This window comes from Pogona vitticeps, chromosome 2, assembly GCF_051106095.1.
Source record: "Pogona vitticeps strain Pit_001003342236 chromosome 2, PviZW2.1, whole genome shotgun sequence".
Classification (NCBI taxonomy): domain Eukaryota; kingdom Metazoa; phylum Chordata; class Lepidosauria; order Squamata; family Agamidae; genus Pogona; species Pogona vitticeps.
In genome coordinates, this window is record NC_135784.1 from 83,521,232 (window position 1) to 83,546,778 (window position 25,547).

General features: G+C 41.8%; 1 protein-coding gene across 2 annotated transcripts; it reads left to right on the forward strand.

Moving 5' to 3' along the window:
* The first annotated feature begins 4,998 nt into the window (after positions 1–4,998).
* MON1A (MON1 vesicular trafficking associated A) lies at positions 4,999–24,936 on the forward strand. Of its 2 annotated transcripts, none has more exons than XM_072989856.2 (6): positions 4,999–5,289; positions 14,238–14,385; positions 18,085–18,552; positions 21,245–22,010; positions 23,013–23,160; positions 23,818–24,936. In XM_072989856.2, the coding sequence occupies exons 2-6, from the start codon at positions 14,259–14,261 to the stop codon at positions 23,956–23,958; spliced, it is 1,650 nt and encodes a 549-aa protein (XP_072845957.2). In that variant the 5' UTR covers positions 4,999–5,289; positions 14,238–14,258; the 3' UTR covers positions 23,959–24,936. The 2 variants fall into 2 exon arrangements, with proteins under 2 accessions (XP_072845957.2, XP_072845958.2); XM_072989857.2 differs by lacking the exon at positions 4,999–5,289 and adding an exon at positions 6,085–6,172.
* Positions 24,937–25,547: the final 611 nt, after the last annotated feature.

The window sequence follows — 25,547 nt, forward strand, 5'->3', positions numbered from 1 at the left end:
AGCAAAAGGACGACATTGGAGGCATTTTAAAGCTCGACGGGATTGTACGCAAGCTAATGGATTTGCAGGATGGTTCATATCAGCCTCCTTGATCTGTTTTCGTCAAGTCGCTTCCATTTTATGGCGATCCTGGGAATTAGCGCCCTCCAAAAAAGTCCTACCATCCCCAGCCCTCCTCCTCCTCCGTTTTTGGAAGCTTCAGGCCGTGGTATCCTTGATGGCATCCATCCAACTCATATTTGCTCTTCCTCTTTTCCTGCTTCCTTCAGCTTTTCCTAACCTGATTGTCTTTTCCAGTGACTCTAAACATGTGCTCAAAGTACGCTTGCCTCGGCTTAGTACTTTTCGCTCCACGCCCTCTCTGTATATGGCCAACTGGGTGCAAACGTCTTCATTTCAGTAACGCGAAAAAGTGTGAACTTCTATTAGCATTGCTGTCTTTTTAATATGCTCAGAATATGACTTGGCATCAAACTAATTGCGAAATAAATCAAACTAGCCTTATTTAATACAGGCAATTTAGTGGATATACCAAAGGCAGAACTGCTGCTTCTTGGAGGCTGGACAGCATCATGCCTATTCCAACGGAAGATAGGGTATCTATAAATAATGATGTTGCATTTTATCTAAACAAATGTTTAAGGTTTTTAAGCTAGAAAATTATTTTCCTTTCCACATTGCTGTTCTGGTTGATTTTTGCCTTGAATGATCAGCTGTGACAATCTTGTGTGGCCAACATTTTCTAGCTTTCTTCCTTTTCTGTGGTTTCTTGACCTTTCTTTTTTCATCTCAGTTGGTTTGTTGTTCACCCTCTCAATCCAATAAAATCTTAATTCCTATAATATCCTATCCTTAATATCCTAAAATAATTCTCATTCCCAGTGGTTCTGACTTTTTTTACAGTACCCCCACATTAAAGTCCATGATGCCATGCCATGCGATAGGAAGAATGCACTACAGTTAGGGGGAGGATTTCTCTGCTTCCTACATTTGAACCCATAATCAAGTTCAAACATGTTAATGAGCAATTTGGCCTTTCTCACCAGATTACTCATAAACATGTTCAAACCACCCATAAGCTCAAACATCTTGTTTTTTTCCTGCAACCTATGTCATCGAAATCCTCCTGCTAACTACAATGCACTACTTGCACATTCTCAAAGTTTCTGTGGCAAAGTTTCTTAATACTGTATTTACATTTTCACATCTTGGATTTTTGCATGTTTATTGGTTCTATTGTTTTTAAATTTTGTAATGCCTCCCACAGTAGACCATAAGTCTAGATGGGCGGGGTAGAAATCTAATTAAATAAATAAATGTTACATTCTTTGCTTTTAAAAAACTGCTTCAGGCCATCTCTGTCCCACCTTCTATTCCCTGACTATTTCACTATTCATTCAGGTAAATCACAAGACACTATTTAAAACCAGGAGTTCATAGCAGTCCTCAGTCTGGGTAGCAAAGTTCAGAAAGGATTCAGTGATGAGACAGGTCTTTAAGAGACACAAAAAGCTTGCCACAGAGGGTGCCTTACCAATATTAGGTATATTCCCATGATATTTCATTAAGATTGATGTAAGAAAAAGGTGGTGAATTGGCACAGCTGACATCATAGTAGTATCCATCTGCGCTATGCACAGTACTCTTTTTTATATATACGGCAGCGTCAAGCACTCGCAGTTGTTTCTGACACATGCACCTTAAATGCCTGAATGTAAGAGTGGGCAATGCCATTTATTGGACCACTAAAACAAACAAATAGCAAGGTTTCATGGAGGAAATTCCACTGCATCGGGCCAAGTACCACCACTTCATGGACACTGCAGGAAAACTAGACATGTCTACAGATTGTCTACAGTTTTTGAAGTATTGGTGCTTAGCCTGATGAAGTGGAATTTCCTCCACAAAAACCTGCAAGTTACTTGGTTTTTTAGTGGTACTGTACAATAAAAGGTATCACCCACTCTTTACATATGTATAATTTTAAGGATTATATAGCCTTTTCTGTGTTCTAAATCAGTGGTTCTTAACCTTTTATTTAACACAGGCCTCCATTAAATATCTTTTGTTGCTGTGGACCACCAAGACTTAACTCAAGATTTAAAACCTGAAAAGTACATCAAATATTCCAAGTTTCTCATGAAGGGTCTCACTGACAGATATAGCTTTCTATAATGGTGACACTTTTTCAAATGATTGGAAGAAGCTTTATTTTGTTTTGAACAGGATACACCCTCATCAACATCATCAGTTCTTTTACGTTTCAAATTCAGCCAGCAATCAATTCTCAGGCTTGATTTCTTACTGTTATGAAATTGAGAGCGATCATATTGAAAAGTCACTTTACCCAACAATAACCTAACAGTTTTATTAGCAGAAACTGAAGAAGAAACATGCTCATGAAGTCCATCCGAACACTCACTCACACTGACACTGACTGACTCAGACTCTCTCTTCCTGCAGCTTCTGATGCAGGAAGACTTGTGCAGTACAAAGAAATATCATGTGCTGTCTCTTAGCCACTCAGCTTCATTCACTTTCCCTTTTCACCGTGTACAGAAATAAACTTAGCTGTTGCTAAGAAGGCTGGAATTGGTTGCACTGGATTTATCTTAAATAATAACAGAAAGAGAGATGATTCCCTGACACACACACACACTAGTAAAATTTATTCTCAGTCTTGAAGGGTAAGAAGAGCACTTTGTACATTGTGTGGAGCACTGGGTTTTTTAATAGTTACTTCAAGGTCCTTACATGAAAGCTTCACTTATAATTTGGAGGGAGGAACCATATCTGCTTTTCTGCTACATTATCAATAAACTACTTTTTTTGGGGGGGGGAGAATTCCAGTTAATGCTTGGCTTGCTTCCTGATTTTAAACATGCTCCTAAAATCAAACATGTTTGGGAGTGATGAACAGTAACGGAAAAGATTCCCTGTTCAGCTCTTTAAACTTTTGGTTCAGTTTCTGATATGCCAGAACTCCAGTGTAGTTATCCAACTCATCTTCCCAGAATGCAGACTTGAACACATGTAATTGCAAATAAGTCTCAAATCAACAAAACAGGCTTATTTCCTCCTCAGATTTATATGAGGAACTTCCAATGTATTTTTAAATCTAGATATGTGGTTGTTTACAGACCTCTACACCCACATTTACTAATGTCTCAAGATAGCTATAAAAGGTTACCAGAGGAGTTGCCATGTTAGTTTATACAGTATAAGGAAGTGAGGTTAGTGGAATGGTCAGGTGGGCATTTGTCCTGCTACTTGGTCCACTGTGGGGATGGGCTGGTTCTCTCCTTTTTCCAGCAGTCCGATGACGTAATTGCTGCAGCAAATCAGCCTGTCCCCAGAGCATTCCTATCTGGAGATTCTCATTTTTTGGTGTGGGTAAAATCGATCCATTTTGGTTCATTTCCAGAACACTTGATCACTGGGATTGAACCAAAGTGAGCTTCCTTTTTTAAATTCTCAGCTGGTTGCAATATACTCATGTCATTAGTGGATTAAACAAACTAGCTAAGCACTTGATGACATGGGGGAATTGGGAATAATATTGGGAAATTATAAACTTTTCCTGTGCTCCTCCATGGAGCAAAAGGAGGAAGGATTTCCCCACACACACACACCATTTAGGGGAACTCTAATGCAATGTACTGTATCAGAGAGAGAAAATGAAATCTTCCACCCAGAAATGGGAGGAGATAAGAGGGGAGGAAGGGGAGATTCCCCCCCTTGCATTTTTGCTTAAAGGAGCCAGACCAAATAGGGTCACTTGAGGTATGTATGCTATTTGGATGCAAGGATCCAGATCAAATTAAATACCAGACCTTGATCAAACCTCTAGTGACCCTGCTTAGCCTGCTCCAGTGAGCCCTCGTACATAGACAAGCTCTGAGAGATTTATGATGGAAAAAGGTTTGATGGACTCTGGTCCATAAAAGGTTCTAGTTCAATAAATTACTAGCCTAAAATAGCACAAGTCTCTTTGCTTTAAAAGATTTGTGATGCTACACAAGTTTTTCTGCATGGAAATCATACTCTTTCTCAGCAAGGATAATTCCTACTGTTTCTATACCGTATAAAGCCAAGTGGGTTGGCTGAAGAGATTTTATTGCCTGCGGTAGAAAAGTAAGTAGCATTCCCTATGCCCCACTATACATTGTCCAAGGAGTAGAATTTTGCTCTCAGATATCAAATTTTACCAATCTTGCCTTGCTTGAATTACTAACACAACTCTGAAAAATACAACTGAGAATTAACCATTTGGAAACATCATAGAGTACTGTAAGATATGAAACTGGATCATGATGCTATCGTAAGGAGGCAAATGGTGTGAAAATGCTCAAACACATAAGAATACAAGAAATGATTTGCTGGATCAGCCCAAAGATATGCAGCCATAAACAGAGTTCTTAGGGAGTAAGTACCAGTGTCTCTAAAAGTGGGGTTTGTATCCATGAAAATTTGCACTGAAATAAATAGGTTCGTCTTTAAGGTACCACACCTCTTCTGCTTTTATTTATCTGTTGCTTGTGTTATATATCCTGAAAAAAAAAAAAACCTTGCTGATGGTTTCCTACTTTACATAAAGAATGTACTGTAATATGAATTATTCAAATCATTGTAACAAAACATTCACAGAATCTGAAACTGGGCTTCCTCCCCTTCTCCCGAACTAAAATATGAAGACAAAAGTAGCGACCAATTTTGCAGGATGATTGTAAGGATTAAAAATGGAATGTGAATATAGAGCCTAGATTGGAGAGCATGGAAAAGGTATTTATTTCCAGGATCTTAAAAGCATTTATCAAAATTACTTGCTACAATCATTAACACTATCAAACAGAGAACCAGGGATTTCTGGGCTGAGGGAAAGCTGCAATCTAATTTGGATTTTTCACATAGCGGCAGATGTGTGTGCCTTGCAAGCTTTTTCATTTACTATGCAGAGTTGTGGACTACAATACCCAAGATGCATTGGGGCTTGTGGCAGTGGGGGGAAAAAGTGACCTCTGAAAAGAGAAGTAGGTAGTGAACCGTACTTTCCTGGCTTTAGCTGGCTGCTAAGGGCAGGATCAGCTGGCTGGCTGAGGCAATGTGTCTGTGACCACAGTGACAGCCCCCCCCCCCAAGGAGGTAGTAGCGTGCTTGGACCCTCCTTCCTTTTCTCCCTGAGGCTGACGTTCTTCCATTTCTGCTCAGACATCACCGGCAGCAGCAAACACCCAGGCACTCCGCGCACAGACGTTTTCCGTGCTTCAGCAGCCTGCTCCTGTCAAAGCTGTAAGTATCCTTTGTGTGCTGCTGCTGCCGCTAGCTGTGGGCCCTGTGAGCAAACAGGAAGGGACGGGCAGAGGGTGGGCCTCTTGATTTCATCTTTCTACAAACTTTGCATATTCTCATTGCTCCTGTGAGCGGAACAAGCCACTCACGGTGAGGTCTGGGCACTGAAATGCTGCCAAATTTAATTTACTAGTACATTCCGTTTATGTAATCACTCTGTTCCTACTATTTTAATACAAGTTCTCGTTGTATATTTTATTTACAGCCGACTTTTCTCCCAATACAGGGATCCATTGCAACATACAAAATGATTTTTAAAAATACGATACGGCTAAAAGACAGTAAATCAAAGTATTAAAACTTAATTAGATGTATTATTATAATAAAACAACTACTGAATTAAAGCATTTTAAAACAGTGTCCAAATATCCACAGAGAAAACGCAGTGAAGGGAAAGTCAGGGCTTCATTCCGGAAGAACTAGCATTACTATTCCTACTGTTTGAATTATGTGCCGGTCTGAGTTCTCATAGTTTAGATGAGGTCAGGAACTGTACAAAACCACAAATAGTTACATATGTAATTTTGTGGGCTGAACTTCTGTCTTCAGAGCTAACAGGTAGCTGCAGAGTAAACTACTCATTACGTCCTCGTCCCTAAGCAAAGAATATTGCTTGTTTTAATAATTTTTGCTATACTTTAAAACAAGCAGAACATTTTATTAACTTTATTGCTTTGGCACCTTTGTTGTTGTTGTTTTTAAAGACTTTTACTGAAGTGGCTGGACAGGCTGAAGTAACTTGTGGAAAGCCTCACCCTTTAGCGGTGAGAAGAACTGATGTCCATGTCTTAAGAAGGGCTGCCATTCATTTACCTGGAAGAAAGTGACCCTTTAAGAACCAAACTGGGCTGTAGCTACATTCACATGTGTAACTAACAGATTCTGGGTGGGGAGGCCCGTTCTGACTACCATTTCCCACGTTGGGCCTCTCCCCCTGCTTTACATAAATTGGTAGAAACCACTTACTGTATATGAAAAGCAGAAACTAAATGTAATGCGCCCAGAGATGTAGCTTTTGGTGGCTTTAGTGTCCAAGAACAGAGACAGGAGTTGTCTCTCCTGAGCTCTGTCTCTCCATGCAATCATTTTCTTTTGTGTCACAGAACTTACGGGGAATCATCAAGAAGGAAGGAGCCACATATCCGTGTAGTTTTTCATAATGGCGCAGAGCTGCAACGCAACAGAACAGGGCACCTCAATTTTACATAGAGGCGAATTTAGCTGCAATTCTGTGTAAATTCACACACAGTTTATAGTCCACTGTATTCTGTAGAACAACCTGTTTGAAACAGTAGTCTTATCCTGGCACATAAGAAGAGGCAGGAATTGCCTACTTTCTAAACCCCAACACAAAAGACACAGGATCTAGTGGCAGAATTTGGTTATTAAAGTTTCCACTTCCACTTCTTGAGCCTCCCACAGGCTTCCTCAGAGCAAAAAAAAGGAGCCCTAGGTAGCCTCGGAACTAGATGGAGGGATAGGAAGCTTTCAGTTAATTTAGTTTAAATTTTACTAACCTGGATAATGATGTCATCCAGCTTCTGCAGTATAAATGTGTGGCCAATAGGATTTTGGCCAATATGTTGTACAGTATTCCTTAACTCTGCAGTTAATCTTACAACAAAGTTGTTGTTCATTCCTTAAGTTAAGGATATTCTAATTCAGAAAATAAATGTAAGAACAGAGTTGTTCTCGTTCAACCTGCACTGCAATAGCTAGATTCTGTGGAAGAGCAAGCTCTCGGCTGCATGATGATGATGCCTTAATTTATGTGTACTATTTCCTAACGTGCATGAAACTGAGAGTGCTTTAGTCTGTACAAATCACTCAATTAAATCCTGAGACATAGGAGAGGGGAACACATTCTAAAAAGCAACTGATACTTCTAAAATGAGTAAATAGGCCCATCTTTGCCTGAGTTAATGAATCCCACCCTCAAAGCCCTGGCAACCTCTCTCTTGCCCCACACATTCTTTTTTTCATACTGGTCTCTCACTTCATCCTAGTACTGACCCTGCTTGTACCAGTGTAAAAAAAGCCCTATCCATCCCATTGCAAGACTTCTTTCTCTTTTTTCTCTTACTCTATCCCCCCCACCCCAATTTTCAGCCCAGTACTCATGGGATAGAAATGTAACTTCTTCTGACAGCATCCAAAATCAGCCAGGTGTAGCCTGCCAAGGCAGAACCTACCCAGATGCATGAGGTAGAAAATGCAATACCGTGCTTCAATTTTCTAGGTCCCACTGTTTCAGTTGGAGGGCTCCACCTCCCCGAATCCCCCAGGCAATCTCTTTGGAGTACAGCTCCCAGAATTCCCAGTCAGCATGTCTAGTTGAGGGTCAGCTTGTCTAGTTACTGTATTTAGATGAGAGAGACAGCAGTACAGTATTTGAGGAAAGCAATTGTATTTGCTTGGTATTGCCATTTTGTTGAGAGGACAACAGCAGGCAGAATAATAATTCTCCAGCTTCTGTGGCCAGTCTTATTTATAACCTATCCAGCAATTTAAAATTGGATCCCACTAGTATCCATGCAAAATTTTGTATTTCTAGTGTTATTGTTTCTGAGATTTTTCAAAGTTATGAGGATTACAACTCTCAGAAGGCCACGGGTAATTTCTTTGGACCGCAGCTCCCCAGATCCCCAGGAAGTATAGTCAGGCAAGTTCTGACCTGCCTAGTTATTTAAGCTGGTATTCTGTACTATCCATGCAACATTTTGTGTTTCCTGGTGACTACTTTAGTGTGGCAAAATGATTGCTGCTCTGGGAACCTTCCAGTCTGCATGACAACGTGAAAAATAGCCTTTGCCATGTATTTAATGTTTGTAGCCCTTACCTTTTTTGGACATCTTTTGAGGTAGTAAGATAACAAATCTCAGAACTTATTCTTGTTAAGTGCCATCAAGTCACCTGTGACGTATGGCAACCCTATGAATGAGGGACCTCCAGAATGTCCTGTCTTCAACAGCCCTACTCAGCTCTTATAAACTCAAGCTTGTGCTTCCTTGATGGAGGCAGTCTATCTCTTATTTGGTCTTCCTCTTTTCCTGCTGCCTTCAACTTTTCCTAGCTATTGTGAGGCCGGCTCGAAGAAAGTGTGTGCTGAAAAATAAATGACTCCCAAAGACAGAAGACTTCGCTTTGTTTAGCTCTTTCAGTTTGCTGGGGAGAGACTGTTCTTTCTGTTAGCTGGGGAGAATACTGAACTGCCTCACCGCTTCTCTCTGCAGTGTTCTCCTATTTTCTCTTTCGGTTTCTCCCTCAGCTTTATCAGCTCAGCTCTCTCCAGCCACTGTCAGAGTGATTTATTGCCTATAAGAACGCCTACTTTCAGCAGAGTTTCAGCCTATCAAACAGCTTATACAGCAAAACCTATCCTATTACAATGCAATAGGAAATGAGGAAATATGCTTCTTCCTGTTGCCTATAGATATATGGAGAGTACATAGATTTATAGATATAGCTACATACAGTAATAAACTCTCTTTTCTGCTGCTGCAGAACCATTTCCCAACATTCCCTCCGTTGTTTATTTAAGCAAAGGATTATAGTCATCTAGCCTGATACAATCGCTTAGGGCTAAGAGAATCTGATGGGATGGTTCAACGACAGTAGGATAGCAGTGTAGATACAAGAGCAGGCAAACATTGAATAACGCAACATTAAATAACTAAAATTACAATTATAATAATGATATACATAACAAGGGCACGCAACCAGGTCCACTAACATGACATCTAAAGCTTGGTGATTCTGCAAAGCAACTGAACGTAGTTCGCTGAGCTCTGAATTTACAAGCTTTAAAGCACAGATGGTATCATTAAACATGGCTTTAGTGAAATTAGATAACTTTAGTAAACTGCGATAATTCCAGGTAGCGCCACTTCAGAATTTCAGACACCTTACTTATCTCTTTAAAATAATAATTGTCCTGCCATGGTCCTAAAGAAATACTCTGACCGCAGGAAAAGATCAATAATAACACTAAGCACATTATGAGTCCACAATTTCCTTTGGAAGCGCAGTGCGCCATGGTCGAACACATCGTGCAGGAATCCACACAGCTCCTTTGTCCAAAGCAATCGCCGCATATCCACGTCCCCAGGTGATCAGCTCGGCCGGGCCCTTCCAGGTAGGGTCCGGTGGCTGACGATATGACACCAAGGGTCGCGGCAGCTGCTCCTGGGACCTAAAATGAAGCTCAACAGGAGTGTGGTTCCTATTGTGAGGAAACAGCAAAAAGTTTAATGTGTACAATACATGAGCAACAGCTATAGGGATGTCAACTACAGGAACATTCTTCCCAGAGGTCTGTTTCTGAAGAAGGGATTTAAAGGTTAAATGAGCACGCTCTACAATTGCTTGACCTGTAGAGTTGAAAGGAATCCCATGTTTAAGCCTAATTCCCCATTGTTTACAAAATTGAGAAAAGGCATCTGAAACATAAGCCGGCCCATTGTCAGTTTTGATCAAGGCTGGTCGGCCCATGACAGCAAACGTGCGAACACAATGCTGGATGACGTGTCTAGTAGTTTCTCCTTTCATTGGTGTCGCCCAAATAAAACCTGAGTAAGTGTCAACAGTGAGATGAAGCTTAGAGAACGGGGACAACAATGGAGTATGAGTTACGTCCATTTGCCAAATCTCATTAGAATGTTCTCCACGGGGATTAACAGCATCAAAAGGCAGATTCAAAGGAGAGGTAGTACAGGATGAACAGGCTGAGATGATGTCCCGAGCTTGAGCCATGGGAATATTAAACTGTTTATGAAGAGTCTTAGCAGATTGATGAAACATCCCATGCGAAGAAATAGGATCATCAAAAAGGTGAAAGGTCTCAGGGATGTCATGTAAAAATGAATCCGCCACCGCATTTCCCTGGACAAGGAACCCAGGCAAATTAGAATGGGAGTGAATGTGAAAAACAAAACACTGATTGATGCGTGACTGAAGCAGAGACTGCAAAGTGGAAAACAAGTCATACAGTTCCTTGTCCATCGAGGGAGCAAGATAGGAGAAAGGCAAATGCAACAGTAGTCGAAATACGTACTGAGTGTCCACAATTAGGTTAAAGTCCTGGTGAGCAAATATTTGAAAGGCAAGAATAACAGCAGCAAGTTCCGACCGTTGTGCAGAAGTATGAGAAGACGTAAATTGAGGAACCCAGTTACCACTTTCGTCCTGCCAGGTGACAACGCCCTTGCTTGGTGAGCCATCTGTGAACACGGTAGTCGCTGTAGGCAATGGATGATCTGCAAAGGAAGTGGTTAAAGTATAGGGAACAAGAGACAGCAAAGTTATACGTTTGTCCTTTGGAGGATTAGGAATGATTTTGCCGAGAAAGTCGGCGCATGCAATTTGAAAATCAACTGAATTTTGTAGAAGACGTTCAGCATCCCCTTGCCTGAAAGGAAAATAAACACAGTCAATATCAGAACCAATCAACTGAACACAACGAGAACGGGCCTTAGAAAACAGGTCTGCCACAGCTGTGACAAATGGATAGAGTTTGCGAGAAGGTGTGTGAGGAAGATGCAACCATTCAATTATGGCAATCCTTTCAGACGTGACAGGAGCATACAGGATGGCTGTAGGGAGTGAAGGAGTAGATAAAATAGCACATGAAAGACGAGAAGAGTCTGGAGGTAGTCGATCAACGGCTTGAAGTTTAAGGCGGTGAGAAACAAGTTGAAACGCTTGCTTCATTGGCTCCGTGATAGGAATGACATCTGCCGGCGATGTGGGACCAGCGAGAGCGTCGAATAATGGAGAAAGTTCTTTTGTGGTGAGAGCCAGGAAAGGTCTAGCCCAGTTAATATTTCCTAGTAGGCTTTGTAATTGTACTAAGGTCAGAGTAGATGGAATCTTCAGTTGAGGAAGTTTTGGTATAGATGCTTGTTGTGCTGTAGCATACATAGCTGCCTTATAAGAAATAGAGCCCACATTTTGACAGACTCTTAACATATCCTGAATAGTGGTTTCTGGGTTGCTATAAATGGGAGTCAGTGCCTTTCTGCAGTCATCATTAGCATTTTCAAAGGCCAGCTGTTTTTGAAGCATAGAACGTGCCTTATGGTTATCAATTTGCCTTTCTATTGCTGTAATCAGGCGACTAACAAAGTCAGAGAATGATTCTGTAGGGCCTTGTCGAATGGTTGTAAACCCAGGTGATGGCCCCTCAGTAGACACTGGCAACTTGGCCCATGCTTTTTTCATAATTTTGGCAAGCTGTTCAATGGCAAGGTCTGAAAGGCCAAGTTGTTGGGCTGTTGTTTGAAACTGCCCATCACCAATAAGTTGATCCCTGGTAACCCTGTTTATGACTGCTTGGTTTGACTGGGCATTTTGTTCAGCTTGCTCCGTTGCCAAGTGTCGCATTTCATCCAAAATTAACAGTGACTGAGCTGGAGGCAATAAGGAACGAACAACCAGTTTCCAATCATTAGGTGTCAGCTTCTGTTCTGACAAATTTTCCAGTAAGGCTTTGGTGTAGGGTGCATGAGGGCCATATTCTTTAACAGCCTGCAACAAGTCCTTGATCAGTTTCATTGGGATGGGTTCATATCGGTCCGGGACCGCGGCTGCACCAGGGATCGCAGCATTCCCGCCCGCAGCAGGAATTGCAGCGACAGCAGGGGTCCCCCGGATGATGGGAAATGCAGAAATCATTGGGTGTGCTGTATCCCCAGAGTCAATTAGCGCAGCGGACAGAGAAGCTGCAATCGGGGTTACCACAGGGGTTGTTCTTAAAGGTGCATTGTGGTCATTTTGTAGAAATAGGTCAGGAGTGCTAAAGTCATCATTGTCCAGTCTATCAGGAGGCTTCTTCCTACTGTGGTAGGAATCATACTGAGAAGGCAATGGAGGTGCAGAAGGCAATAGGGATGCACTAGGTGCTGGAGGTAGTATCTGTGGCAAAGGAGGGTACATGGACATGGCCCCACATTCCATTTGTTGATTGAAAAGGATGTTCCTTGGGGAAAGATTCTTAAGAGAAGCCCTCACTTTGCACCAACTAAAAAGAATGTGTGAAGTAATTTTTGGGTCGTTTTGAAATGTGCTCCCAATCTTCATCCATTGTTCTAAGTCAAGGGTGCCACTCTCAGGGACCCATGGACAACATGAATATATGGCCAAAACTAAGTCTTCCAGCTCTCTCTTTGTGGCTGGGTGGCCATGGCTTGTAATTAGAAAGAACAGTTCATCTACGAAAGCCTTTTGGTCTTGTGATAATCCTGAGCCCATTGTATGTATGTGAATTTGACCAACCTACTCACCCTTTGGGATCCTTTAAAAGGATGATTAGCGCGCTGAGCTCGTGCAGAGCGAGGTGGTAGGGCAGAACACAAGTACCGTCGTTCTGTGGTCGTAACTGAAGATTGATGGCCCTTTTCTTACGTTCGATCACACGGGAGCACCACTTATTGCGAGGCCGGCTCGAAGAAAGTGTGTGCTGAAAAATAAATGACTCCCAAAGACAGAAGACTTCGCTTTGTTTAGCTCTTTCAGTTTGCTGGGGAGAGACTGTTCTTTCTGAGGCTGGGGAGAAAACTGAACTGCCTCACAGCTTCTCTCTGCAGTGTTCTCCTATTTTCTCTTTCGGTTTCTCCCTCAGCTTTATCAGCTCAGCTCTCTCCAGCCACTGTCAGAGTGATTTATTGCCTATAAGAACGCCTACTTTCAGCAGAGTTTCAGCCTATCAAACAGCTTATACAGCAAAACCTATCCTATTACAATGCAATAGGAAATGAGGAAATATGCTTCTTCCTGTTGCCTATAGATATATGGAGAGTACATAGATTTATAGATATAGCTACATACAGTAATAAACTCTCTTTTCTGCTGCTGCAGAACCATTTCCCAACACCTAGCATTATTGTCTTTTCCAAAGAGTTTTTCCTAATGTAGGACAGCATCAATTTTGTCATTTTTCCCTCCAGAGATTCCCTGTTTCCCTGAAAATATGACCTAACCTGAAAATAAGCCCTAGTATGATTTTTCAGGATGTTCGTAATATAAGCCCTACTCCAAAAATAAACCCCAGTTAAGTGAAATTCCGCCCTCCATCATTGTGCAGCAACCAGAAGATGACATGACTGTAAAATAAAACATCCCCTGAAAATAAGCCCTACTGTGTTTTTTAGAGCAAATATTAATATAAGATCCTATCTTATTTTCAGAGAAACATGGTAGTTCAGGCTTGATTTGCTCTGGGAGCCACTAGTTTATCTTTCTGGCAGTCCAGGATATCCACAAAGCTTTTCTCAAGCACCGTATTTCAAATGAATAATTCTTTTTCTTTTCTTCACTGTCCAGCTGTTCACCTGGTCCTCCTAAATGGAACTGTGAAGGATGACAGGCCTGGGGAGTTTACCTTTATACCAGCCAATGGTGCTTCAATGATAGACTATGCCATAATCTCACAGGACCTGGTAGAAGCAATAACAGATTTTAAGATTGACAACTGCAGTTATCACTTACCTTTGATTTTAGAGGTTAACCTGGGAGAACCTGTAATGTCCTCTGAGGAAGACAATCCAATAACTCTTCTGATGGCAGAAATTAGAGTTATCTGAGCAACATGGTCTGCCAAGCAAGGAGACACCATAAGAAAGTTGCTATACATGGAGCCCTATCTGCAGATGAGTTACCTAATTAGTACAGCTCATTCAATTACAGATGTACTACAGAATTATGGGGAACTATTAAATTCTATTTGAGGTTACTTAAAGTGTAAGAATAACAGTAATAGAACACAGACTTCCTTTAATTCAATCTCAAGATCATGGTTTTGTCAGGAAATGTAGAAAAAATAGACATCATCTGTTGAATAAATATAGACTGTTTATGTTACTTTTCTCTTTTGTTTGCCTACTTGTGTCCAGGTTGTCCCTAGCTTTGAAATCATGGCAGCTGATGTTTACAAGAAGAAAGGTGGAGATATGCTCAATGGCTCCTTGGTCCCAGCTGACAGGCCTCATGCCGAGAGGGCAGAGAGTCCTACGCCAGGACTGGCTCAGGGAACAGAACCAGGTAGGGGTGCAGCAAAGAGAGGTGAAAGCGCTTTGTCTGGAAGACATGCCATCATCACCTTCTTATTTCTGGATGGCACTGAAACCTCATCCCTGTTCAGGCGTTATGTAATTAGACTAAGTAAACAAGGAAGGAGGAGCTTGATCTAGCCCCTCACCCTCCATTGTAGCTGAAGGTGAGAGTCTTCCCTATGTGCAGAGTAGAGATTTGTGGGTCTCGTTTCGTGGGTCATCAACCTTAATTAATCACAAACCACAGGTTTCCCCTGGAGGCACAACAAACCTCAAATCAATCCATCGATTTGTCACATTTTTTTTAGAAAGCCCCATGGACTATCTTTAAAAAAAGGCTGAGCCCCCTGCCCCCACCCCCTTCCCACTGCCACTTATCTTGCCCAGCTGCTTCCTCCTGCTCTGCCGCCACTTTCATTGAAATAGAAGCTAGACTGTTGGAACCATGGTTTCATTTCTGGCAGCCTAGCTTTTACTAGGAGCAGTGGGCATGCCTGACTGAAGTGATCACTCCCCCGCTCGCTGTCTTTCCACAGACAGCGGGGTGGAGGATGGCTTTGGTCAGGCTCCTTCCATCCTTCTATGCTCAGCCAGCCATAAAACGTTCAGGGAAGCCTGAGCAAAGCGATCCCTTCGGTCTTTGTAAATAGGGGTGGTGGCATTCCCTTTGAGTAGGCTTTAGCAAGCCACCCAAAGGGAAAACCTCCCTCTGCCTATACCCCCAAGGAACAGCTGATCCACAGGGGCATAAGCACACAGGGGTAGACAAAGGGATGAATATTAAAAAAAGGTAAAGGTTCCCCTTGACAATTTTTGTCCAGTCGTGTCCGACTCTGGGGGGTGGCGCTCATCCCGCTCTTCAAGCCATAGAGCCAGTGTTTGTCCGAAGACAATCTCCGTGGTCACATGGCCAGTGTGATTTAGACACGGAACGCTGTTACCTTCCCACCAAGGTGGTACCTATTTATCTACTTGCATTTGCATGCTTTCGAACTGCTAGGTTGGCGGGAGCTGGGACAAGCAATGGGCGCTCACTCCGTCGCGTGGATTCGATCATACGACTGCTTGGTCTTCTGACCCTGCAGCACAGGCTTCTGCGGTTTAGCCCACAGTGCCACCACTGCTTTGTATTCATTGGGGGCTCTGGACCTCAAGAATTCAAAGCAATGAATATCTGATGAATCAGATATTTGTTTGATTCTAACTAATCAGATATTCATCTGATGGAAATATCTGATGTTTTTATATTTGTCCCTGTGGAGAGCCTTTTTGCACAGTTTAGGGATGGTGATTTTTCAGGTTTCTAATCACATGGAGAACCTCCATGTTTAAGGGACCTCCTCCTTTCATTTTCTATATGAAGAAAACAATGAAATTTTCAGTGGAGGGAGCAGAGTCAGCATGCTCCATTTGATCCTTTTGTTTTAATTAAAACAACTGACAAAATACCATAATAGATATCTTCTACTTTTATTTCTGTGACCTTCTGGCTGAATATCAGTTGGTGTCAGGAAAAATCTCTCCCAACGAGTGATGCTTTATATCAGGGATGGGCAAGCTGTGGCCTAGCACATATTTACTTTATTTATTTTATTTATTTAACTTATATGCCACCCATATTCTTAGACTGTAACTCCCATCAACCCTTGCCAAGATAATTAATGAGGAGGAATAAAGGGATTTGTAGTTTCACAACTTTTGGAGGGGTACCGATTGCTCATCCCTTGCTTACAGAAAGCAGCAATTATTCCTGCTCAAAAATCCATGGAAATCATTATGCTTGCGGAGTGTTTCCTGCAGATACATGGGAGTCTCCATATCCTATCTATTTATACATTGAAGATGTGATCAGATGGGGACATAGCTCATGTTTTAGACCACTTTGGTGTGAACTGTTTTCTGGCAATCAGATGACTTCCTGGAGATCACAAACCAGCCACACCCTGCTCCATGCTCAATCCAGGCTTTTTTGGTCCAGTGGTACAGCTAATCTTTCTGGACTTGAGTGATTCTTGTGGACACGGCAGGGTCACTTTAAGGGAGTTTGCTCCCAGTGAAGCAACTCTTTCCAGTGCTATCAGATGTGATCCTTTATTGCTTTCTAATCGCCCACTGAGATGAATCCAATTTGTATTTACAGGAAGAAGTATGCATTCAAACCTATTCATTTTTTTAGTCAAGTGCATATTAAATGACAATTTTACTGTGATTCTGATAGCAAGATTCCCCCCCCCCAGACATGCAGCCCAGCCTGATCTATCTTTATTCCAGAGTCTATTTGCCTTCCTTAACAATGGGACTTCTTTCCAAGGATGTGTTCTGAGAAATAAAATCTCAAACTGCTTGCAACTGAGTTCTTTTTCAGGTAGTTGACTAAGAATTTAAATGCTCAGTTCCTTTTTCACTTTGTTGTTGTTTAGTCATTAAGTCATGTCCAACTCTTCGTGATCCCATGGACCAGAGCACACCAGGCCCTCCTGTCTTCCACTGCCTCCCAGAATTGGATCAAATTCATGTTGGTAACTTCAATGACACTGTCCAACCATCTCATCCTCGGTCGTCCCCTTCTCTTCTTGCCTTTACACTTTTCCAACATCAGGGTCATTTCCAGGGAGTCTTCTCTTCTCATGAGATGACCAAAGTATTGGAGCCTCAGCTTCAGGATCTGTCCTTCCAGTGAGCACTCAGGGTTGATTTCCTTCAAAATGGATAGGTTTGTTCTCTTTGCAGTCCAGGGGACTCTCAAGAGCTTCCTCCAGCACCACAATTCAAAAGCATCAATTCTTCGGTGGTCAGCCTTCTTTATAGTCCAGCTCTCACTTCTATACATCACTACTGGAAAAACCATAGCTTTGACTACACAAACCTTTGTCGGCAAGGTGATGTCTCTGTTTTTTAAGATGCTGTCGAGGTTTGTCATCACTTTGCTCCCAAGAAGCAGACGTCTTTTAATTTTGTGACTGCTGTCACCATCTGCAGTGATCATGGAGCCCAAGAAAGTAAAATCTGTCACTGCCTCCATATCTTCCCCTTCTATTTCCCAGGAGGTGATGGGACCAGTGGCCATGATCTTCGTTTTTTTTATGATGAGCTTCAGACCATTTTTTGTGCTCTCTTCTTTCACCCTCATTAAGAGGTTCTTTAATTCCTCCTTTTTCACTAGACAGCCATAAATTGCTCAAGGATAGCAGTTTCTTTGTGTTCTGAATTTATGTAAATAATGTATATGCTCTGCTTAGTAGGAAAAATTCAGTGAATTGCTGATACTTTGATGAGAAACAGAAGGTTTTGTGTATATAGCTGTGCAGTTACATCAAAATGGTGAAATAAAAGGCACCCAGGGTCTCTTTGCTGTACAGCTAAGCATAGAACGGATGCACTTTCAATGGGGAAATGTTTTTTTTATATACTTCAGGTAGAATTTAGGATATGCCTTTACAGTTGTGTGGCTCTTATATGATAATAAATCACATCTTATATTGTGACCTTGTCTCTCTTACTAGTACCGAGGCTCTGGCACGAGCATAAGGAAAACCTTGGCTTATGTCTGCCAGCATATCTCCTTCTGTGCATTTAAGAGTTTTCCTGCTTACCCCATTCCAATGCTTTTGTGGTTGTGGCTTTTGCTATTATCCCTAAGTGGCTGGACGGTGTGTAACTGTTCAACTCTCCTGGTACTTTTTACAAGGGGCCGGCCAAGAGGGAGCCATGTTTGTTCATGCGAAGTCCTATGAGGATCTAATTGGTGCAGATCACCAAGATGCAACCCCTCAGAGCCCAGATGAGGAGGAAGAATCCCAGGCTGACCAAACAAAGATGGAGGAAATCAGCAAGGACTTCAGTGAGCTGAGCACCCAGCTTACTGGTATCCCAGTGGACGTGGAAGAAGAGATAAGACAAAGTGGAGAGGACAAGGAGGATTTCTTGCCACAGGTCTCGCGCCGAGATTCAGTTCTGTCAGGGAAGGAGGAAGAAGATATAACTATGGAGGCCTGGCGTATGCATCAGAAGCATATTTTTGTACTAAGTGAGGCAGGCAAGCCGGTGTACTCTCGGTATGGGTCTGAAGAGGCCCTGTCAAGTACCATGGGAGTGATGATGGCTCTAGTGTCCTTCCTGGAAGCTGAGAAGAATGCCATCAGATCTATTCATGCAGGTACTTGCTGTCATACTGGTGTATTTCTTCCCAAGGCAGTGTTATTATTAGAAAGTATTGTAAAAGAGCACAAGAAAAAGAGAAGAAAGGGGGTATGAATTAAGTAACCTCTGAGTGACCTTTTGCCAGGAAGGCATGAGTGCCATCCTTGGCAGAACAGGCAGGTATCAGATGTGATCTTTGAGAACAGCCCACTGCAAGTACCAACTTGCATACAAAATAATCAGAACTACTTGTGTAATTTCGCTGAGTTGGACAATATGCTATTTTCCTCCTCAGGTTAGAGATCATTTAGAAATTCAGCTAGGTAGAGAATGATTAATGGAATAGTACCTCTGTGTGAGCACTTCTCAAAAGAACATATCCACAATCAGTATTTAATAATAAGAACTGAAATCTGTATTCAATAGGGAAGCTCTTACAAGATTACAAGCAACAGATGGTGATGTTGGAATATCAGGTCAGTGAGTCTGATGCCTGAATATCTCCCTAGGTGCCACAGAGAATTTTATAGACCCCCTACAGAAAAAACAGAAGCTTGTGTTCATCACAGATGACGTTTATCTCAGTTAAGGGTTAATTCCAGAATAAAATCAGACCATCATTTCCAGTCATATCAAGGTATAAGTATTTTCATTGTTGCAGTGATTCCAGGCAATATCAGTTTGTCTAATTATACATACTTTATTGATCTACATTGATTTTATGTTCCATATGCATAAAATAAACTCCCAAATATTGAAAACATCCCAAAGTCTTACACTTATGGAAAACTGTAGGCACAAATACTTAAACAGAAATCCCTCCTTGAAAAGTTGTGATTTTCATCTGCAATTCTTACACCTATGAGAAGTTGCATTCAAAAACAAAACTTCAGATGTAGGTAGAAATTAAGTCATGTTATAATTATGTTTCAAAATTGGAGGAGCTTATTTTCTAAAATGCAAATGCTTATAGCCTAAAGGGGCATATTAAAAAAAACCAGAATACATCTCTAAAATACATCATTTAAAAGTAAAAAAAAACATTATAGTTTTAAGTAATCTTTAGTCTTTGAGCTTATTACTGGACACACATGAAAAATTGTCAAATAATGTTTTCACTGAACCAAGCTAGCCTTATGCCAGTTTGCATCTATGGAGGGAAATCCATAATGATTGTGTTGCCAGCTTTTGGAAATGAAGCCTGCTGCTGTGCTGCAACATGGCTGCTACTTTTTGATGTACGGTGCCCAGTATTGGTAGTATCTGGTACATATAGTGGTGTGTGTGGTATAGTGTGGAGTTTCTGGCTGTTATTTATACCCTTCCCTTCATCAGCAATGAACAATCCTTTCTGCTGGACCTGGAGGTCCAGGGGCCTGCTGTTCCAACAGACGTTTTATAATAGGAATTTCTGTTATCCCTGCACCTCCTGTAACTATAAAGTCTAGTAACTTGGAATCTGGCACACTACCATTATAATGATAGACATAGTTGTTGTTACTTAGATTTGTATAGCCTGGAGGAATAAAGGCTTGTAAAATAAAGAGTCTGGTGCACCAAGATCCTGTAAAACCAGAGTCCTGTGGCTACAGATGGTGCAACATACATTCTATTTATTTCAATACAGTACACCTTTAATTCAGTCCCTTTCTTTACGTCCACCCTGAACTGTCAACCATGAATGAAATTCTTTTGCAAGGCAGTTTTTATGTGCCATGTGACCTTGTTCCCGGGCTTTGCTGAAGAGCTGGCTGATCGTTTTGCAGTTACTCTTAATAAAGTGCTGTTCCAGCCTAATTTTTAAGAACACTTTCGTTTTCACAATTATGTTTTCTACGCACACACACCCCTTAAGTATTTTAACACTCTGTATACCTACAGTTTCACATCTTGACAGGGGTTGAGGAGAAAATACAGATAGGTGATATCAAAGGTATGTGTCTTGAGAGCCTCAATCATCATGAATATTCCAGGGCCTAGATATCACCTTCCCCCCCATTTATGGATTTTTGAATAAAAAGTTTTTTAAACCACCCAGAAGTGAGCAGGTGTTTAGTTATGTGTGCCCCCCCCCCCCGACCTTCAATCTGAAGTAATACAGCCTTGATACAGATTGACGAACTAAATGTCAACTGTGCCTTTGAGGATCAGAAAATAAGCAATGTTTTTCATCCCTCCTTGAAATTTCCAGTATGAGCACCTGTTCAATAAAAGTTAATCAGTTAATCATGAATCTTTGTTGTAACAATATTTGTTTGTTTGTTTGTTTGTTTGTTTGTTTGTTTGTTTATTTATTTATTTATTTATTTATTTATTTATTTATTTATATCCTGCCTATCTGGTCATTGCAACCACTCTAATTTATTCATAGTATAGGAGAAGAGATATTTGCTTCCACTCCCTTGATAGTACTACAGTGTACTTGGTAGACAGTAGAATTTTAGCCTCCTTTCACACGATTGCAAAGAAAGTTGTATGGTCAGAACATTCTCTTTCTTGTTACCATTATCGATAGTAAGGGTAGGGAACATGTAGCCCTCCAGCTGGTTAGGGCTAACGGGAGTTGTGATCCAGCAACACTCCCTATCCTTAGCCTATAATTTCACAACAGCTGCCTTGTGATGTAGACTCATCCACTATAATTAGAAGATACTGATATGTTTTCCCTCTCTTTCTCCGTCTTTCCTCAACCCCGGGCTTCTTGGCAGATGGCTACAAGGTGGTGTTTGTACGCCGGAGTCCCCTGGTGCTGGTCGCTGTGGCGCAGACCCGGCAGTCTGAGCAAGAAATTGCTCAAGAGCTCCTTTACATCTATTATCAGATAGTCAGCCTTTTGACATGGACCCAGCTCAACCGCATCTTCCAGCAAAAGCAAAACTATGACCTGAGGAGATTGCTGGCCGGCTCTGAGCGCATCACTGACAACTTGCTGGAATTGATGGCTAAGGACCCCAGTTTTCTGATGGGCGCTGCTCGTTGTCTGCCTATGGCCTCAGGAGTCAGGGATGCTGTGAGCGCCTGCCTCCAGCACGCCAAAGCCAAAAGCCTGGTGTTTGCCATCCTGCTTTCCAAGAACCAGCTGGTGACTTTGGTGAGGAAAAGGGACCAGTTCCTGCACCCGATTGATTTGCACTTACTCTTTAATCTCATCAGCTCCTCTTCATCTTTTAGAGAAGGAGAAGCGTGGACTCCCATCTGTTTGCCCAAGTTCAACTCCAGTGGTTTCTTCCATGCCCACATTTCCTACTTGGAACAGGACACAGACTTGTGTCTTGTCCTGATCTCCACTGACCGTGAGGACTTCTTTACCGTTTCTGACTGTAAGCGCAGATTCCAGGAGCGCCTGAAGAAGCGTGGTGTTTATCATCCTCTCTTGGAGGCACTGCGCACCCCTTTCTACAGTGTCTTCCAAGTGGGAATACCAGACCTACGACACTTCATCTACAAGTCAAAGAGTTCGGGGCTCTTCACTGGGTAAGTGGCTGTGTTCTCAGTGGATGTCTCTGTTGGTTGTTTACAGGCTAGTCATTATAGGTCAGGATAGCACCCATGGTTTGGGACATCAGGCTTCCACTGAGTTCATAGAAGAGATTCTATATGAAATGGTTGTCTAACCTACTGCTGTAAAAATCTGGAATAGAAGGTAATAATCCTTGTTCTTTTTCTTCTATCCTGGCCAGATTTTGAGATCTTGCAGATAGGCCTTCAAGTCATGGACGGTCATCATATCCTGCAAATCATGTAAATCAGGAGTAACAAAAAATTAACAGAGGAAGCTAAATGGTGCGGGTTGTTGCACATCTTTAAGAGCCAGAGCACCCAGAACTTTGGCACTGAGTCAGGCTTTCTTGCTAGCCTCTCCATTTCACTCCTGGGGCTGCTCCTTTCTCTCCTGTTTAAGTAGTCTGGAGTCAGAGTCGCACACTCAAGGGAGATGCTCTAATGAGCTCAGGAGTCTAATTCCCATTTATACTTGTTAAATGACTGGGTGCAAAATGAAGCACTTTGAAATTTTCCTTCGTAGCATCCTGCTTTTTAAACGAAGAGTGAGGGATGATTATCAAGGTTATCCTTTTTTGCCTAATAACTCCTTCGGGGATGAATCAATCAGATTGGTCATTGCAAGCAAAACAAAGTACACTGTATTTCCAGCCGAGGGGCCGTCTGCATGACTTTCATACAGCATATCTGATTTGTTATCCCAATTAAAAATGTAGATTTCATGCTGGTCTCCAATCTGTCATGCAGACTTGCTAAATTAGTGTTCCTTATTAATAAAATTCTAGCTCTAGTAACTAGATGTTCTGATTCAATTATCATTCATCTGACCATATGGAGAGCACTTAGCAGGTTCATCCGTTCTTATCTCTTGCCTGAGGTGATTTCCCCCCCCCCCGTCTCATGAAAATCAGCTGTTCTGTTTCAATTTTCATTCATAATGAGAGACTTTAAGCAAAGGAACATGTGTTTTTACAGCCCGGAGATTGATGCTCCCTACGTCACTGAGGAGGAAAAGGAGAGACTTCTGGGATTGTATCAGTATTTACACAGCCGAGCCCATAATTCCTCTCGTCCTCTGAGTAACATCTATTACACTGGATCAAATGAAAATCTCCTGGCTTGGGTAAGAGCTCTGCACTCCTGCTGCAACCAAATTGCACTCACTGAAGAATATATAGTAAAAGCAAAACCTGAAATAAGAGCTGCTAGAGCAAGGGTGAAAAATCTTTGGCCCTCCAAGTGTCTGCATTTCAGTTCCCACTAGCCCTACCCAGCATGGCCAGGATTAAAGAATATGGAAGATAAAGTGTAGCAACAACTGGATTGCCAGATATTCCTCACCCCTGGGCTAGAACTAAAAGTCTAAGTTTGTTATCTGGTAGAGATATTAATTTATTATATGGGCTAGTTGTTCTAGGACTACAAGATTAGAAAAAGATGCTAGGGCGCATTGCAATAAATTTTTATTATTAGCATCTTTGCCCCCAGAGGGGGTATTTTAATGCTATTTTATTTTTTTTAAGTGACAAGCTATTAATGAAACTGTCTGCAAGTTTTACAGTAATTTTTCATCAGATTTCTACCTGAAATGCACATCTGCCAAATACAGCATGTAAAAAAAAATCATATCTCACACTTTGCAACTAATATATCAGCACCTCTTCATATGTTATGAGAATTAAAAAGTTAGTTTGCTCTGAATGTGAGCCGTATAACATTGTGAACATTCCATTGCTTTGACTGCACGGCATAATGACATTTTAACCTTTCTGTTCTCCAGGTGACCAGTGCTTTTGAGCTGTACGTCTGCTTTAGCCCCCTGGCAACCAAAGCAGCAGCTGTCAGTGCTGTCAACAAACTTATGAAGTGGATACGCAAGGAGGAGGACCGGCTCTTTATATTAGCTCCCCAGACATACTGACCACTGTGCCCCATTCTATCTGATCAGCACATATTGAGTTTCTTCTTCTCCATCTAGTGAATGCCCCAAGGAACTTCCTCACACCTCTCTGTCTCTCTGTCTCTCTCTCTCTCTCTCTGTGTATGGTAGATTTGCCTCATAGATATAAGGGAGAGTTGGGTCGTCAGATAGCAGAACTTTATACCTGCATTTGAGAAGGAGAGTTGAACTTCAGTTTACACTCGATTTTGATACTAAGTTTTCTGCATCTGGAACAGAACATGGACCTGACGTCCTCATACAAGTCTCTGCTGAGATTTCTTTCATCCTAGATTGTCCCTTTTCCCACTTCTTCCACTTTTGGGGGGTGGGACAGACTGATTTAATCAAACCCAGTCCTTATCTCCATGGCCCATTTTCTTTCCTTTTCATTCCAGTAATAGGCAATGTTTTCCACTACATTTGCCTGCAGGGTACACAGGACTGATGGTGCAATTAGACGGCTCAGTTATCCTGGCCTGGATTGGTCATGCTAAACAGGTTTCATTTGGACATATGGATCAACCAAACCACACCTCAGTGCCTTATTAATTCAAGATAAAAATTGGCAAAATGCATTTTAACATGGACACAACACTACCAACTACTGGAGGTCTGTTGGTGTCAATAGTTGGAACTATATGTGGCAATGCACAGAGACCCACCTAAAAATGGTCTGAGATCCACAAGTGGACCACGGCCTGAAGTACGATACACCCAGCTATAAAGAGTACATACATCGCTACCCTGGGGTTTAGCTTGTCCTGATGTAAAAGAGGTGATAAGGTCCATTCCTTCTCTAACATCACTATTGGACTGGACAGTAGGAAGGTATGTGAGCCACACCTACCCTGTTTCCCATCAGTACCATTAAGGACCACAACCAACCCTTTTTTTTTTCTTTTCTAAAGGCTGTTTCAGATGAGATGTCTTTAAATTGGGCAATCACATTCTCTAGAAGCTTCTGGTGGCATGATTCTGCATTTTCAAGCCAATTTGTTTTCTTATAATGGAAAGTGCCGGGTGTCCTACAGGCTATAGGAGGGGTCCTGGTGGATTGCATTACATAATCGTAACACAAAAATGTTAGATTGCTCATTATTTCAATCAAAGCAGGAAGTTGCACATTCATGAAGGAGAAGTGAAAACGCTGCTCCAAACAAGGAAGGTTTAATCATTAAGGAGTTGTTAATTTTAGATTGCCTGCCACCCTAGCAGTTTGAAAGCATGTAAAAATGGAAGTAGATAAATAGGTACCACCTCAGGGAGGGGGAGGTCATGGTGTTCCGTGTCTAGTCACGCTGGCCACGTGACCACGGAAACTGTTTACGGACAAATGCTGGCTCTACAGCTTGGAGACCGGGATGAGCACCACGCCCTAGAGTTGGACATGACTGGACTAAATGTCAAGGGGAACCTTTACCTTTACCTTAATTTTAGATCGAGTACTAGAAGAAATCAAAATTCGGATTAGATTCACCAAAGAAAATAATGATTTAGGTTATGATCTGATATAAGAGGTAAAGGAAAGAAAATATGCTTTCAAATTTAAAATATTTTTCATATAAGAC